The sequence below is a fragment of the Coturnix japonica genome, chromosome 5 (assembly GCF_054131305.1).
Source record: "Coturnix japonica strain WE chromosome 5, WE-NBRP24, whole genome shotgun sequence".
NCBI classification, from domain to species: Eukaryota; Metazoa; Chordata; class Aves; order Galliformes; family Phasianidae; genus Coturnix; species Coturnix japonica.
This window is the reverse complement of record NC_140667.1, coordinates 33201224-33218062: the sequence shown is the minus strand read 5'-3', so window position 1 is coordinate 33218062 and position 16839 is coordinate 33201224. Positions and strand designations below refer to the sequence as shown.

Below are 16839 nucleotides of genomic sequence, written 5' to 3'. Positions count from 1 at the left end.
TTCAGTGGCCTTCAATGTTACACAATGGAAATATTCACCAACATGGCTTACTTGATATAGGTTCTTTTCCTAGTTTTTGTTTTTTTTTAAAAGACTGCTCATATTTCAGCTGCCACTTAGAAAGCACCATTTCTCACTTGCGTATTCTAAGAGGCTTACAATTCTATATCCTTAAGCCATGCCCTAAGAAGTCACATTGGAACAAGCTGTCATTGCAATAGTCAACCACAACAGCATTTCTGCAGCTTATTGGAAAAGGAACTCCAGGAGTTTTAAATGCTAATGGTCTGTACAATGTACTGGTAGTTAATATATCATTTATGGATGTAAAAGTACAGTTAGCAAACTGCTGCTATTTCTAACAAGCGGGTCCTCAAGTGCTCTGCCTTCATTAACTCTTGTATTAAGTTATTTTACTGTTTCCTGGGAAACTTTCAGTTTTCAAAAGTGTGTGTGGAATTCAGAGTAACGCTGGGAGATCACAGAATCATAGAATGATTTGGGTTAGAAGAGACTTTTGAGACCATCTGATACCAATCCCCCTGCTAGAGGCAGGGATACCTCGCACCAGACCAGGCTGCTGAAAGCCCCATCCAGCCTGGCCTTGAATGCCTCCAGGAAGGGGGCAACCACAATGTAAGATGCAACAGCAGATAGTGCAGACATAACAAATTGACTGAGATTCATGTAATGAACAGCGCTTTCTGTAAGCCAAACTAGTTCAGCCAAGGAAAGTCTCACATGTAGAGGTGTTTTCTAGTGGCCAATACAAACCAAGCCAGACCAGGAAACTCAACAACTGCACTTGCCTAGAACGCCTTAAGGTTTTAACTTGTAATGCAAAATAATATCCTGGAATCATGCTGGCAAACATTAGTTTTTCCTACTAGTTCCAATTCAGCTTCAGTAGCAACATAATACTTCCGAAACTTAAAAAATATACTTTTCTTTATCCAATTTTAGTAGAAGAGTGACTACCATAACAAGTGCTATATTCTGCTTCAGTCCTTTTCTTATAGCAATAGAAAGCCTTCCTGGAAAAACTTTTTTTCCTCTTTATTAAACATAAGTAGAGAAGTAGAGCCTCTGTATGTTCGACTTTTGTCAGCTGGAGATTTCTAGGACACTACTTCATAATTATACCAGTAAAGCTCTACATGATCTTAGATCTTCTTAATGAGACTGTGATTCTAATTGTCCACCTATGATGCTTCCAATAAAAACTCACCACATAAACCTAAATTTACATTATGAATTATTCATCTGCATCATAAACATAGGTCATGATGAAAATGGTGTCTCCTATTAATTTCCCCAGAAACTACAACAGATACAAAGAGAAGAGTAACTCTATTAACAGAGGAAATTCTCAGCTACAAAGCACTATTTTCAACATAGTCGACGTTAGGTCTGCATTTTTGTCAGCCATGAACAAAAGCCTTCATGCCACACTTGTAAAAATCCACTGGAGGGGACCCACTGTTGCTCCGCTGAAACTGACAGCCCACAGTCCCATTGTGCTCACTCACATCCAGTGTTTGGTCTCCATACTCAGCAAACATCACTGAATGACAATGGGTGCCATTTTTTCTAGTCTCCTCCTCTGCTGTTGTGAGCAACCATAATAAAACAGAAGGCATTACTTTCAGAGCAGGCCTCATAATGTGACAGAGGTAGCAAAACTTGTTTTCCTCAGTGTTCACAATTGCTTGACAATGCATGGTCTATAAACTTACTTGTTGCTTCAGTACCAAGTTCTTCACACCTTCCATCACAAACTGTGATCCTGTATTCATAACACGTGAAAACAGACTGAAAACCAAAACAACATTGCAAATGAAGAAAGAAAATGTTACATACAATCTTTAAGCTTAAAATTAACATCCAATTCCTATTAAAGCCAATTCAACTGAGGTACTAATTCAGATTTTCATGAAATACGCTATTTTTCAAACCACACAGCAAACAAATGTTTGGGAATACACTTATAATTTAGTAGTCAAGATTCTCAGCTATCAGCAGGAGCCTTGTGATCTACTCTCTGATCCACTGAACAATTAAAGCCTTCAGGAGGAGAAGGATTTGAATGCTCCTGTTTTTTTATTCTTCCACAACTGAACAAAACAGAAAGAATTCTGGTAAGTCTCAGCACAGCTGGTAACAAGGAATCTCTATGGCTTATGTACAGCCATTACCTTCTCATTTGGTGTCTTAGAATAACTACCTACATTATGTCCAGGAGATCCTAAGAAAAATACGTGCGTTCTTGTTTCCTGCCATGGATTAAATAGGGCTAAGCATGTTGATTGTCTTAGTTTTTCTCTTAATTCTCCTCCTACAAGAGCCCATACACTTCACATGCAGGTACAGGAATTAAGTAACATTAAGTTACTTTCTGGATTCTGCCACTTTTTTTTTTTTTTTAAATGCAAGTCCCATGCACTGCTAATAGGAGAGAAATGCTTCTCATTTTGCCTGTAATTTTTTAGTTGTTTTTTTTTGTTTTTTTTTTCCCCCAAATAGGGAAATAATTTATTCTGGGCTACATACAACGTGAATTACACTTTCAGTGCCACTAAAATAAACCAGAAGAACCCAAAGGTTTACTGACAATTAATGAAAAACATACCCCAAAGGTTTAGGCGTAGAGTTTCCATAGCTGGTTGGAGCTGAAGCCATCTTAGTGAAAGCCCTATGAAAGCAGGGGTAGAAATCAAATGCTTCATCTCACGGCACATCCTGCTGTACAGCATTCCACTCCAGTCATTTGAATGTGAAAATACTTATGCTTCTCAAACTGTTTCTGGAAGAAACTATTTCTCATATGCATCCCTCTTGTCTACATCTACAATGGTTAAGGAGCTGAAAGGAATTAGATTTTGTATTTAATAGGAATTTATTTCTATAAGATGTACAGTAACTGATAGGCAGCGCAGCCCTTTGGCATGAACCACAGAATTTGGAGGCTGAGCAAACCCAACTTTTCACCAAATTCAATACATTTTTTCTGTCTTGGATGATTAAGGACACTGATATGCATCGCACTGAGTAGGGTTCTGGCACTATTAGAGTTCCATTGTAAAGTAAGATTTTGCAGGCCTTACCGTAACAATGACAGCAAAGATTTTGCCAGAATAAATGTTTACGGATAATTCACACTGTGTGATACCCACACTGAATTCTGTACAGTTACCCAATTACAGCCTCACATAGGAAAAAAAAGGAAATTACTCACTTCCACTGTTTTATGTAGTTCAGAGGAGCAAGATTACAACCCGCATCCATCAATGCTTTTTTATACTGGTCCAAATCAATCTGAAATCATAAAGTCGAGAACTGCAGCAGGTTTAAACTACTCTTAACTCTCTCCACATGGAATACAAGATTACACTCACTTCATTCATACTATAACTTATTTAATATTTAAATAGAAAGCATTTATTAATCCCATCCTCTACCAAGTATAGAAATACAATACAGATGTAAGTGCACAGGATTTAATTCCACAAATAAAGTTAAGTTTAATGAAAGCTATTCGTGACAAATGCATTTTAAGGAAATGGTTTGCAGTATCTGCATCCTTCAGAAACTTGACTGTGCTGTGGTTTATGCAAAGCATCATAACAGCAGCCAGTGAAAATGAAGAACATCTGTGCCTAACTCAAGATCATTTTTTCTACTAGTCTGAGTCAAAATATTTCATTGTGAAATGTTTCCATGCTATCTATATTAATTTTATATTACAGTGCTTCCACAGTAACATAGAGAACTTCCTCAAAATTAATCATAAGCTCTAAACAACTATTAATAAATTGTTTCCTGAATTGTTCTATCACAGCATTTCTATATCATGCATCCACTAGTCAACTAACCAAATTATCTTTGAACATACAAGGATAGAGTGAAAAGTGTCATGTTAACTTTTAAAATCTACTTATAGTGGAAAGCATGCCAAATGAGTTTCATAGTAACTCTGAACTAAATGTTCCAGAAGACGATCCTCTTCTTACTGGCCATGCTTATCCTTCACAGTAGTAGCTAATGCTTGATGCACAGATTCCTTGGCAATACTAGGTAAGTTTCTGTATTACCTGTGCGTATCATACTTCTGTTCATAGAGAACCAGAAATACCTACTTAAGGTTGATCAAATACAAAAATGCAGTGTCATGAGCTGTAAAGCACGTACCTCTGATGGCGCCTGAGATGAGCTGATGTAATAGATAAGAAATAGTCGCATTTTGTCTTCTGGAGTTCCTGCTGCAGTGAAACACACAATAAAAACTGTAACTATGCAGCATTAATTGCCCTTCGATGTATGCATATAGTAACCATTACTATCAATAAGGGTCTGAATTATACGTGTATTATCTCTCCTCATAGCTTTGTTCAGCATACACAGCAGTAAAAGACATTCAGCAATTTATTTAAAAGTTATCACACCTGCCAGATCTGTTCACAGCAAACACTGCTCTGAAGGTACAGGTAACATACAAAGTAAGTTACCTACTGGCATTACATCTAACTTTAAGAGGGAACTGCAGGCAGTAGAACCGTGAAAGAGACTGAGAAAAGCATGAAAGTGTAAGCCGTGGCAATCATGTTTTTTCAGCTCTAGAATTTGTTTATGCAGCTCTAGAGTTGGCTGTAGGGAAACAGCTGAGGGCTGGAAAAGCACTTCTGTATGAACCTTTGGTCAGGAAAAAAAACACTGAACTTCAAACTTGTCTTTGGGAAGGATTCCACCTCCGGAACTATTAGCACACCACCTCCTTGGAGAAAGAGATTACAACAAATACTTGGGAAGCATCATCAGTGGGAATCAAAATTCACCTCTGCCAGATCAAACAGATGATCTGACCATCCTTGTGTTCCTTAGACTATAACCAACTACATCAGACTTCAAACAACATCTATTTTTTCCTCTTGAAGAGAACCACAAATAACAGAGAACACTTCTCGATACAAATATTTCAAATCTGTAATCCAGCACTTCATCAGAACAGCTTCTTGTCTTTAGATGCAGCTCAGTATTTTAAAGAAATGTTCCATACTCTTGGGCAAGAAAATTCCAGCAATGGAATACAGACCACGACAACAAGGGATCGCCTCATCCAACATGCAGCTTTTGTTTGTAAACAAGCACATATTTAGTCTGGCAGAAGCCTCTCTTAGTAAGTACTGTCATAATGAACATTCATGACTTGATTCAATTGTTTCCAAAACAAAGTTTTAATAACCTTCAACAAATACCAGTAAGCCAGAAGATAAAAATCGAAAAAAACCTTTGTATCATAGGAACCAACAAACAGCTTTCATGGTAGACATCCCTTCGGAGGCAACTTGGGTAAAGAATGCACTCTGCACATCCTAAAGAAGATAATGTAAGAGAACCAGGTCTCTGTAACTGACTCAGACACTTGGTTTCCAACTTGCCAGTTTATAACTTGTGGCAATACCTGCTGGAACACGACAGCATTTCCCTCACTGAGCATATTTACCATGCCTGCAAAACTCCTGGGAGGTTTGTGCTCACAAAAGTGTCTTGCTTAGACATGAGCAGGTGATATTTTCTCCTACCAAAAAAAATAAATACATTGAAAATAAATGCTTAGGTTATATCACTTACACTTATCTAAAATCTTAGGAAAATACTTTTTTTTCCTGGCAAAAATACTTGAAGTGTAGTGCTGGTATAAAACACAGCTGTGATAAACAGCTGCAAGACCCAGCCAGGCTGCTTATAAAATGTTTCCCTTTTTTTTCCCCTTAAGCCATGGTCTGTGACAGCCTGGGAGGAGGACAGGGATGATAAATGTTCTATTTGAGGTTTGTCAAGTTAAGTTTCCTGCAGAACAACTGTATTTTCAGTGGAAAGCCCTCAGGGCTACTGCTTCACCAACAGAGAAAAGCAAAATCAGTAGCTGTAGTTTCAGCACCACTCCAGGATATTATTATATCTACTGAACTGGGAGACAGCTAATTGCCATAAGCAGTAAGCTACTAACAAACAGCAAAAATGTGGGGACAAAGCAGTTAAGTGCTCAAGTCTGCTGCTGTGAAGAGCTCTGCAGGTAACACTGTCCATAAGGCAGATGTCCCACAGATCATACAAACACATTCACCACTGAGCTTGCTGGAAAATTGCATCAAAACTAAGTGCTCCTTGTTGGTATCTAGCAGAAAATCACACAGCTGGAAGCTATCCAGTTTTGCAAGACAGCATACACTGACAGAACATGGTACTTAAAAGTTTAATTCTTTTGGTTCATCAGTGTCTTTTGTCTAGGCAAAGTATATGAAATGTTAATTAGTTACTACAAACAACTGAATATCTAGCTTATAAAGAAAAGTCTAGCTTGGACCTCTCATCTTTTTCTTGTGCACCCCCAGGATATTCATTGTTAAAAAGCTCCAGTAAGAGTTATGTGAGGCCACTGCCTTTATGCTACAGGCACCGCAAAAAGCTGAGAACACATTCTGGTCTTGGCCTTTTACAGACAAGCTCCCGGTAACTCCTGCTGATAGAGAACCCAAGCAACAGCCAGTGTGTAAAGCTTTAGTACGTAGTAAACAGATATCAATCATTTGGGAAGCTGTTGCTGGGTTCTGATAACAGATCTGCCACAGCTGTGTGAAGGCACATCAAACCCCCATGTGCCTGTCAGCCAGCTGGCCAGTTTACAGATTGATTCCCTTTTCTCCACCACCTCCCACCCATCTTCCCCCACAGGCTAAAAGGTACCTGCCTATACTACTGCCCCTTTAACTAAACAAATCCCTGTTCCGTTCTGGCTTTATGATGTGTGGGATCCTAAAGAACCAGTGCTGTTCAGAACACACAATTCCATGCTGTATGAATAAATACTTGAGAAGCATGAAAGTTAAAATCTTATGACCTTCAGCAACATAGAAACAGATTTTTGTGGGAGATGCAAAAATCATCAATTTTTAAAAATATATTACTCAGCCTATTAATAAACACTCTAGAGCACTACTGGAATTAATGACAAGCTGTTTCCTTTACAAAGTCGCACAGCTTGTAACACACATATGCTCTTTACCATCCATAAGGTTATAGCACGTGTTTATTGCATCTCTGAAGCATGTTGACACCAAGTCCAAATTTAAAGTACTCACCATCTGGGTCAGAAATCATGTCCAGGAGAGATTTATCCAGAGTAGATTTGCTCATTATTTTTTCCTCGTATTCAAAATACACATCCAGCTTTCTAGTCTGTGTAAGAATAAGCATTAGAATTTAGTAACTCTAATCCTTCACACTGTGACAAATAATTCGTTGCTCTTCACAAGGTTTTAGTTATCACGACTGTTTAAAAAAAAAATAAGTTTTTAAATAAACTGCCAGGAAAAAAAAAGCTAATGCGTACCATTATCAACCTCAGCAAATGGACACTACTCAAAGTAGAAGTGAAAATGCAAGTTAAGCAAGGGAGGTCTGATGTACAAATATTAAACTGGAAAAGGAGCTTTGTTTTCAACTCCACTTTTGCTGCAGCTGCAAACTTCACGCCATCACACATAGCGTCAAATTTATGCTGAGCATGAAGTCTCCCAGTCAATGAGACAATTATTCAATGCAGACAAACAGGAAATTCCTAAATCCACTAAAGCATCATCCCAGAGAAGACTGGGAGCTTTCCTTCCAAATCTAAAGGGCCATTAGCATCAATGAGCTATTTCAATAAAGATGGAATAATCAGGTCACCTGAAAACACTGGAAAATAAGTCTCTCATTATACTGCGTCTTATTGTGACAGATTTATAGAGCTACCACATGCAGACCAAATTGTGAAAATCCTTTTTTAGAGAGGACACTGCATGAAACTAAGGCAAAAGCTCTATGGAAGACATCACATGGCCACGCAACTGGTGACTGCGCTACAGTGCATCTGCATGGACAGCCAAGCTTTGCACATCTGATCAGTTTCAATCTGAACACAGAAGAATGCACTCAAGCACTGATTTAGAAACCTAGTGTTCCATCGCAGTTTTTGAGTTTAATATTAAAATGCAGCATTACAACAAATCTTACAACGGCTCAGCTTACAAACCCTTAACTTCTGGCCACTGACTAAATCCTGTTGCACACATTCAGGTATGCAATGACTCCAGAAGGAGGCTGGTAGAGTGGATCTCCATCTCGCTGCCTTGGAAGCATTTCAGCTCCACATTGAGGTCACTGGGAGATTGAATTGATGTTAGCAGAGTGAGGCACGAGTCACCACAGTTTTTCTCAAGTTAACAGATTCTGAACATTTTGCCCAGCTGTTACTAAGGCATGAAAAACTGCTATGGCACCTTCTAACCCAGGGCAGTGCTTGTTCTAATGACAGCAACAGAAAAAATGGCAAGTCTCACTTGCTTTGGAATCCTACTACAATGATTTCTAAGAACACAAAAAAGCAGATTTAAAAAAAAAATTAAAAAAAAGAAAATTAGGATATTTCACATGTGAATGAGTTAGGGATGAGAGTACAAAATAAGAAGTCACAAGAATATTTTACTATTGAAAGTTGCTGGCATTCATGCAGGAAGCTTATGCAGGAAGCCGCTTGCTTTACAGTACCTACACATAACGCTCCTATTTCTCATTTATTATCTACTCAACACCTTGAGAAGAGCAGTTTCCTGCAGAACAGCACCTCAACTTCAGTCACCCTTTGTACAAGCTCGTACTCAAGGATATTTTTATAAGCTCCATCTCTGTAGCAGTTCCCATTAAGTGGGGATCAGAATTGATGCTTCCTGCATCCAGAGCTAGAAGTATATCTTATTTATCTCCATGACCCTCATTACATTAAAGTTGTATGGAGTGAGGAAAAAAAAAGATGCAGAGCTTTTCTCAAAGCTTTATTTGCCTTGTGCTCATGTTGGGAGGGCACTCACATCCACAGTTACACCACTTTAAGGCCCTGCATTAACCGTACCGTACTCAGCTGGAAGGTAATCTGATGATCTATGGCTGTTACACTGGTGTACAAACAACAACAGAGAGGAACTGACCGCCTTTTTCCAGGTTTTTCATTCAGATGCAATTTGGTACCTGGCACGTCAGACATGTTCTGTGACCCATCTCCACAATACTGGACAACTCTAATTTGCATTATAGTTTCTTTAACTGTCTCTAGAGACAGAAAACAACTGCAGAGAAACCACTACATTTTTTTCCCAGCCTTTGCATTATATTCACTTCCTTTTGCGTTTTAAGTAAATTCAAGTTCCTTACAAGGAGATAAAATCAAAGTCTTTAGGTTTAAAATACTTTTCTCAGACAAAAGGCATCCAGCTAACAAAGGGCTGTCACGAAATCTGGAAACTTCATCTCATTAAGACAAATACATTATTGTTGAATTTGGCAGTGCCTCTATTATCTTAGCTGGTGTTTCATTTAAGACAAATTTATTCAGATGGCATGTAAAACTCTATAGCGTAAAACAAATATGTTAATTCAAAACATTTGTCTACAGATCAATCTCTAAATAAAATAACTTAAACATGAGATACTTTCAAATTGTACAAGTGGATTTACAGTTCTTAACTCATTTTCATTGCAAACTACTTAAAATTCTTTGCAACTCTGTGCTACTTTCTGACTGTCTGAGTGAGGCAAAACAGTAACTGCAGCAAAGAAAACTCACTGGCTGCATATAGCCATGGTACTTAGAGCATGAACAGAAATACTACCGGCAGTTCCATACTTACTCTCCAAAATTTGGGACAGTGGTTTTTGAAGCAGGAACTTTGCACTCTTCATGAAAAGAAAACAGACTGAAAATCCTAAAGCTCAGCTCCTTTATGTTTGCCCACATTAGCAGCACACACATCACCTACTGATAAGGTTCACTACAGTGAGTCCATGCAGCTTCCTCATCAGCAGGTGACAAACCAATGTTACAAGAGGAAGTGCTAATTAGGGCAGTAGTTTTCTTATACAGGTACATGAGGAATTAGATGGACACCAAGTAAAATTTCACAGGATTACTGAACAGGCGCAAACACTACTAGTTACCTTTTGACAGATTTCCCAGATATGTCACATCAATGAGACAGTTACTTCCCAAAGAGCCAACTATTCCAAAAAGTGCTGATAAGAAGCAGATGTCCCGGTTTAGAGGAAAGTGCCATTTTTCTCACTCAATGACAAACTCTCAGACATGCCAAGAGTAAAAGCTGGGGAACGGGAGCTAAACAATCCTGTAGATTCAACAAGACAAGACAGCAAGAAAGAGGTCCTTATGGCTGCCAAGCTGGATAGCAAGGTGAAGAAAAATAAAGATGCATTTACATTTACATTCCTTCCTGCCTCCCGCTCTTCATTTCCTAATGCGACATCTTATTGCACACTAACACCATTCAGTTTGAATTGTGAGAGAGCTGGGATTGTTCAGCCTGGAGAAGAGGAGGCTCAGGGGAGACCTTATAGCTCTCTATAACTTCCTGAAGGGAGGCTGTAGTGAGCTGGGGGTTGGCCTCTTCTCTCATGTAATCGATGATAGAACTAGAGGGAATGGTTTTAAGCTGCACCAGGGGAGACTCAGGCTGAACATTAGGAAGTATTACTTCTTGGAAAGGGTAGTCAGGCATTGGAATGCACTGCCCAGGGAGGTGGTGGAGTCACCGACCATGGGAGTGTTCAAGAAATGTTTGGATGTTGTGTTGATGAATATGATTTAGCTGGGAAGTATTGGTAATGGTTGGACTAGATGATCTTCTAGGCCTTTTCCAACCTCGATAATTCCGTGATTCTGTGTAATGGCCTTTTTCATTTCTAGTTCAGGGACAGGATCTTCACTGTAATTAAAGCTCCATATTTCAGCTTTTTTTTTTTCTTTCTTCAACATTTGTGAAAGATTTCAACTTAGCATCATAAAAACAATATGTTATGAAGCCAAAATTTATTACAGGATAAGCTTCCGAAATGCACTGAAATCTCCACCTGAGCACTGGACTCCAAAACAAGCATAAAATTCCTTCATTTTTAAGGCAGAGAAAAGGAAAAGCAGGATTAACTGAAATCTCTTAGAAGGTCACTTATGAGGCATCAGGCATCAATATAAAGCTCAGAGGGAAATAATGAAACACATGGGAGGTCTTCCGAATTCTATGAGAAATCATGTTACTTTAGTAAGCACACAACAGCTGGAGAAAGCCTGATTTGAGCTCTCCTTACAGAAGCAGTGTGCTGTGTGGTAGTGAACACCTTGGGTCTGGAAAGCCTCTCAGGGGTACTCCTCAAGACTGAGATGCTTACTGACCACACTTGGTGAGTGAAATATGAATTCTGAAAGGTACATGATCTATGTTAAGATTCAGCAAATTGAACAGGCAGTGAACTAATCACTGCAACTCTTGTAACCGTCATGAATTAATGATATCAATCTACCTGCCATAATAAGCCAAATTGTGGCAGTATCATTAAAACTGTGTAAGGGTTGGATATCTCATGCAACAAATTGGCTTAGGCTTAGTCTGCTCCTTTCAAGTGGCAGAGGCACTCTAGAAGGCTGGGAGCAGCAGCTATACCACCATTTCCCTCTTACTGAGCTTACAACAACAACAAAGTAACGATGGAAAGGGCACTACAACTGACCTAAAAACACTTATTTGCTGGGCAGTAACATAATTGTCTGTGCTGAATTAGAGAAAAGTGACCTGGACCACTCTGACAGATACATGTAACTATGTACATGTTTTTTGTTCATGTGGTAAGACAAATGTGACCTGTTTTAGAAGAGAACCATTAAAATAGTGAGATGCCATTACAAAACATGAAATGGTTAATGTGGAAGGCCATGCAGATAATGGAATCCTTCACAGCATTGGAGATAAAAAAAAAAAAAAAAAAGGAGAAACGTGGTAAGAAAATTACATGGGAATTCAACAAAACCCAAAGCAAACAAGGATTGGTAATCTACGTCTTACAATAATTCACATGAAAATTCAATACTTAAAGTCGTATGTGTAAAATTCTAGCAAGATGTTATCTTACCTAGTCCTCTCGCTAATGAATCATTTTAGAAAAGTGCAAGGGTATGTGCCATAATTTAACATACATCAGTAATGTGAGCATTTGTGTGAGGCAGATGTGCAAAGATAAGCATTACTTGAAACTACAGTAGCTAGAGAAAGATTATCTGCAGTTCTAGTCTTAAATCTGCCCTACCAGCTGTTGGGCACAATCCTTCAGTTACCAGCTTTTTCAGAGAAGAATCAATGCCCAACAATAATGCATTTGTTCTAAGTGCTGACAGTAAACAGTTGATGGTTCACTTGGTGAAAAAAGTGATGCATTCTTTCCATCATTTCACTAAACATTTAGATATGCCAGAAATCTGCCAGGACCCTTGAGTATGTGATTCATTTCTGGTTTCCTCTGGCTGTGTCTTAGAAAATGATCCAAGACCACATGGAAAGAAGATGTAAACTGAGCACTAAAATATGACGGTAAGAGAAATTGAAATTTAGGCTAACTACAGCTGGTCTCATAGCATTTTTTGCTATTATTCTCACACCTGAAAAAGCACTCGTTTACTGTAGTAAAAACTGTAATGGACAATGCAAAGAATCCATTTTAGAGTCTGAATATGCTTCCAGATCACTGAAAAAGTGAAAGTGACCTGAGAAAAAGTGCAGTATCTCACTAGATCCTCATGACCTGTACATGCACCCAAATATGTATCTTCCTCTTATCCTAATCTGGTTTCTCATTTAACTTCACATAAAACACAGTACACCACAGCACACACAAGTATCATGAGACTTTCTTTAAGAAGTGCTGCCTGAGATTATGTTTTTTTGTGGTGAAAGCATTTCTGAGAAATGCACGCAGTAAAATGTTACCCTGCATTTTAAATGCACCCGCAATGCACTAGGTATTTTTTCTAACACTGGGGAGTGAAAAGGGGAGAAAAAACCAGCACAACGCAACTGAGTGGTATTTCACATTCGTTTAGTGAGAAGGCTTTTGTGTAAGTAAATTCCAATGGAATAAATACTAAAACTTGTTTCTGCATTAGCCCAAGTTTATTTAGTTCCCAAGCACTTGGAGAAAAAGTGATCCTTTCTAAAACAAAGAAACAGTGATAGAGACATGCATCATCAATGCACTGAAGAAATTACAAGCTAATTAGTCTCACAGCCTCCCACAGCTATATAACAAGTAAGGAGCCAGAGCACTTTGCAGGATGAGAAGTAAGAATCATTTATGGATAAATTGATTCATGCTCCCTGGGATCTCTCCAGGAGCAGGCTCCTATCAAAGGAGTGAGACTAAGGCTAGCAGAGGGCTGCTGCAGAAAGACACCAAGGTAAATCCTTCCATCTTAAGGTGACAGGAAAAGTGTGTCAGAGACACCTAATAAAGAATGAACAAGTACATCTCAATTCAGTCTTCTGCCAAGAGCAGCCTGGTCATTAAAACTGCTTTATTTCTATTCCACACATTGCTCTGAAATCTGGCTTCTGTCCTAAAAATCCTATACAACATAAGTATTGGTGCAGGCCTATGCTTCCTGTCAAACCACAGGGTTTGTTAAGATCAGCCTCCTTTTATCCAAGCAGGATTTTCTCCAGGATGCCTGGGCATGGCTCAAAACCATGTAGAGGGAAGTTCAGATGAGACACTAGGAAGAACTTACTGAGCGGATAAGTCAGACTCTGGAACAGGCCTCCTGAAAAGATGGCTGATACCCTCTGATTCTCTGTGTTAAAGAGGCATTTGAATAATACTTTTAATGGTATGCTTTAAGTTTGGATCAGTCCTAATGTAGTCTGATAGTGGATTCAATTTTTGCAGGTGCCTTCCAACTTAAAACTACTCTGTATTTGTTCTGTATCTTATAATTAAAAATGAACTCTTCATTTGTTTATAGAGCTTGGTTTAGAAAAAGTTCAGCACCAGTAAGAACTGAGGATGCACCCTACACACTTGAGAAATGGAAAAGCAGAATGCAACATGTTTTGAAGTCTATCTCTTCTAAATAGCATGGGGTATAATTTTCTAAACTACTTTTCAAGGACACTTGGTGCTTGAATCACTTTCTAGAACAGAAATGCAATGTTTCCAAAAGCCTTATCTATAATTTATCTATAATATCTATAATATCTGCAGGTTTCCTGACAAAAGAGCAGCAAACAGAAAAGTGAAGAAGCATCTTTCTAAAGAGTGTAAATAACACAGAGGAGACATTTAAAGCAGACCCTGCTAGAAAGACCTGTTTGGTAACTTGCATCATTACTGCCACATCTCTGGATATCACTTCCATTTGGTGAACAGTAAACAGTACTCTTCTGACAAGTGCATAAAGCACATAATGAAAATAACATCAGTTATTATATATTATAGTATATAATGTATATTATTTATATATAATAAAGATTATGGCCATCATAACAAAGAACAAAACAAGAGTGTAGTAGTAAATTCCAAAACAACGAAATGGGTGTTTACCTCTCTTCTCATGCACTGATATGCAAAATTCATTCCTCCTCACCCTTCAACACCAGGTAATGTTATATTGTGATTTATGAAAAGGATGAATGAAAACGCCATTGAAAAGGCTTTATTGTAATCCCACTTCACTTGCTCAAGCATTTTTCTCCAGGTAAGGAATACTAACTCATAGAACACTGAACTCAGAGAGCCATCTTACCTTTATATGCTCCAAAACAGCCGTTGCAACATTTGTATGAAGATCAATGAGCCTCTTCTTTTCTAGAAGTTCTGGAAGAGAGCTGAAAAGATTAAATACAAACTAACCTGCTGAGTTGCAGCAATAGTTGAATTGTACATACATACTACAGAAACATTACAGAATACAGTACAGTTGTAACTGAAACATTTCAAAATATAGATCTAATGATTCTCAAATAGAACAAAGTAATCCACACACTCTTATCTTAGTAAGTAAAAAAACCAAATAACACAGGTAATTTAGTATTCCTACCAAAAGCTCATGATCAACAACAGATATTTGCCTTTCTTACCTAAACAAGTCATCTACTAAAATAATGGCTTACATCATCAGCATTTGGTTCATTTTTGGTACAGATTAACATACAATAACAAATAATGTCAAAGATTCGTGAAATAATATACGAAATGATGGAATGAAAAACAGATTCACAATTGGGAACAAGTCCAAATCTCAGATTTTTAGTGTCATTCAAAAAGTTGAGTATCCAGGAGCAGGGAAGTAAACTTCCCATGTAGTATTCTTAAGAAGGAACTATAATTTTGCCAAGAGATGTCACAGTAATTACATTACACAAAATGTAATCAATTCCGCCGTACAAAGCAAGGAGTTAATTTGGGAAGTGGACTTCTTTAACTTTCTTTTGAGGAAGGAATGCAAAGATAGTTGAGGTTTTTGTCATGAAAGCAATCAAATCTATGATGCACTGTGGTTATTCAGCACTGCTGATGAAACATTTCAAGGGCCTGAGGCAGGGGGGTTGAAGCAAGATGATTTTGGAGGTCCTTTTCAACCCAGGTCATTCTATGTTTATGTTTAAAGAACTATCAAACAAATGCTATTGAAGCTGAATGCAGAAGCACTTGCAGAGAATATGCTGTCTTGAATCAGAATAATGCAGCATCTATTTTTTATTAGTGAGCTGAGTAGTCAAAATATTTCTTTAAAAGGATATTAAGAACGAAGTGACAGAAAGAATTAAAACTAATTCCCAACCAATTAAAAAATAATGCAATATTGATTACTTACCTAACAGCTGAAGTAAGCTTAGCTGTATTGTCAGACAGCATGCTTATTGCTCCTTCATCCTCCCCTTCTATTCCCTGTTTTTTATGCAATGGTTTGGAAAGAAAAATGAAAATAATCACGAGTATGAAGACGATACACAGAAGTACAGTCAGTGCACTTAGAACCAATTTTCTCAAACTGATATTAATGTCTGGATTGTGTTTTACTATTAAGGACATTACATAAATTTAATGCCAATACACGCAAGAAGTTGAACTTCAAATGAATAATGGTACTCCTAGTCCCACATCTAAGTTCACATTATGCCTAAAACTCAGCATGCACTGACATTTTTGGTTGCTGGCAGAGGGGGATGAGCACCTGTGTAAGTCCTATTAGTCTTTAAATGAAATGCATGAGATAAGCCATACCATTATACTTTTTAGTCTTTTGACTTCATCTTCTTGGGCTCTGTAGGATTCCAGTTCTTGTTGGACAGATTCAGCTACCTCTGGAAAAGGACTAATGCAATACTCTGCATTAGGCTCAGTTAAATCCACAGTTCATGCCAAGAACATTGTATAACCCAGGTGATGTTGAAAACATACTTCAGAAGTACCAATACATTAGTATTATCAAACATGTGAAAATAATGATGTTTTATGCTTAACTTTCCAAGCAAATTACTGAAAGCAGTAACTATATACACATATTTTGATAAACAGTTTTTTGCTGTGTAACAAAAGCCAGATACAATGAATGATGGAATGGATATGGACAATGATCATTCCATTGAAAAGAAGTCTCTAAAGATATTTCCAAAGAAACTTAAAAACAGTATTACAACAATATGAAAGAACACTACAAATTTATATTCACCTTATTTTTACCTTAAAATTCAACACAGGAAGTAATTTTATATGTAGAGAATTCTCCCCTTAAAATACAATGCATAAAAAAAGCCCACCACACCGGACAAGCCGTATCAATCACATTCTTTCTTTAAAAGCAATAACCTTACAGGAAGGCAGAACTCTGTGCAGGTATTTATTATCTGAGTAAGTGTAAGGACTGTGTACAATCAATTTTCTTTTTGCTCTTCCTAACTAAGGACA

General features: G+C 37.9%; 1 protein-coding gene across 7 annotated transcripts in view; it reads right to left on the bottom strand.

The window, feature by feature from the left end:
- SCFD1 (sec1 family domain containing 1) overlaps nt 1-16839 on the bottom strand; it is a 42134-nt gene that overhangs the window by 9671 nt on the left and 15624 nt on the right. For 4 of the 7 annotated variants that reach the window (XR_014947217.1, XM_015864968.3, XM_085550433.1 and 1 more), the window contains 8 exons: nt 16156-16246; nt 15746-15819; nt 14675-14756; nt 7140-7236; nt 4189-4259; nt 3236-3315; nt 2630-2692; nt 1737-1812 (listed from right to left, as the gene is read on the bottom strand). Coding sequence is in view for 3 of the 7 variants with exons in the window: in XM_015864968.3 (XP_015720454.1) it covers nt 1737-1812; nt 2630-2692; nt 3236-3315; nt 4189-4259; nt 7140-7236; nt 14675-14756; nt 15746-15819; nt 16156-16246 (634 nt within the window). In the remaining 4 variants the exon portion in view is untranslated. Of the gene's footprint in view, nt 1-1736; nt 1813-2629; nt 2863-3235; nt 3316-4188; nt 4260-7139; nt 7237-10032; nt 10218-14674; nt 14757-15745; nt 15820-16155; nt 16247-16839 lie in introns of all 7 variants that reach the window. The other 3 variants (XR_014947219.1, XR_014947218.1, XR_014947220.1) reach the window with 3 other exon arrangements.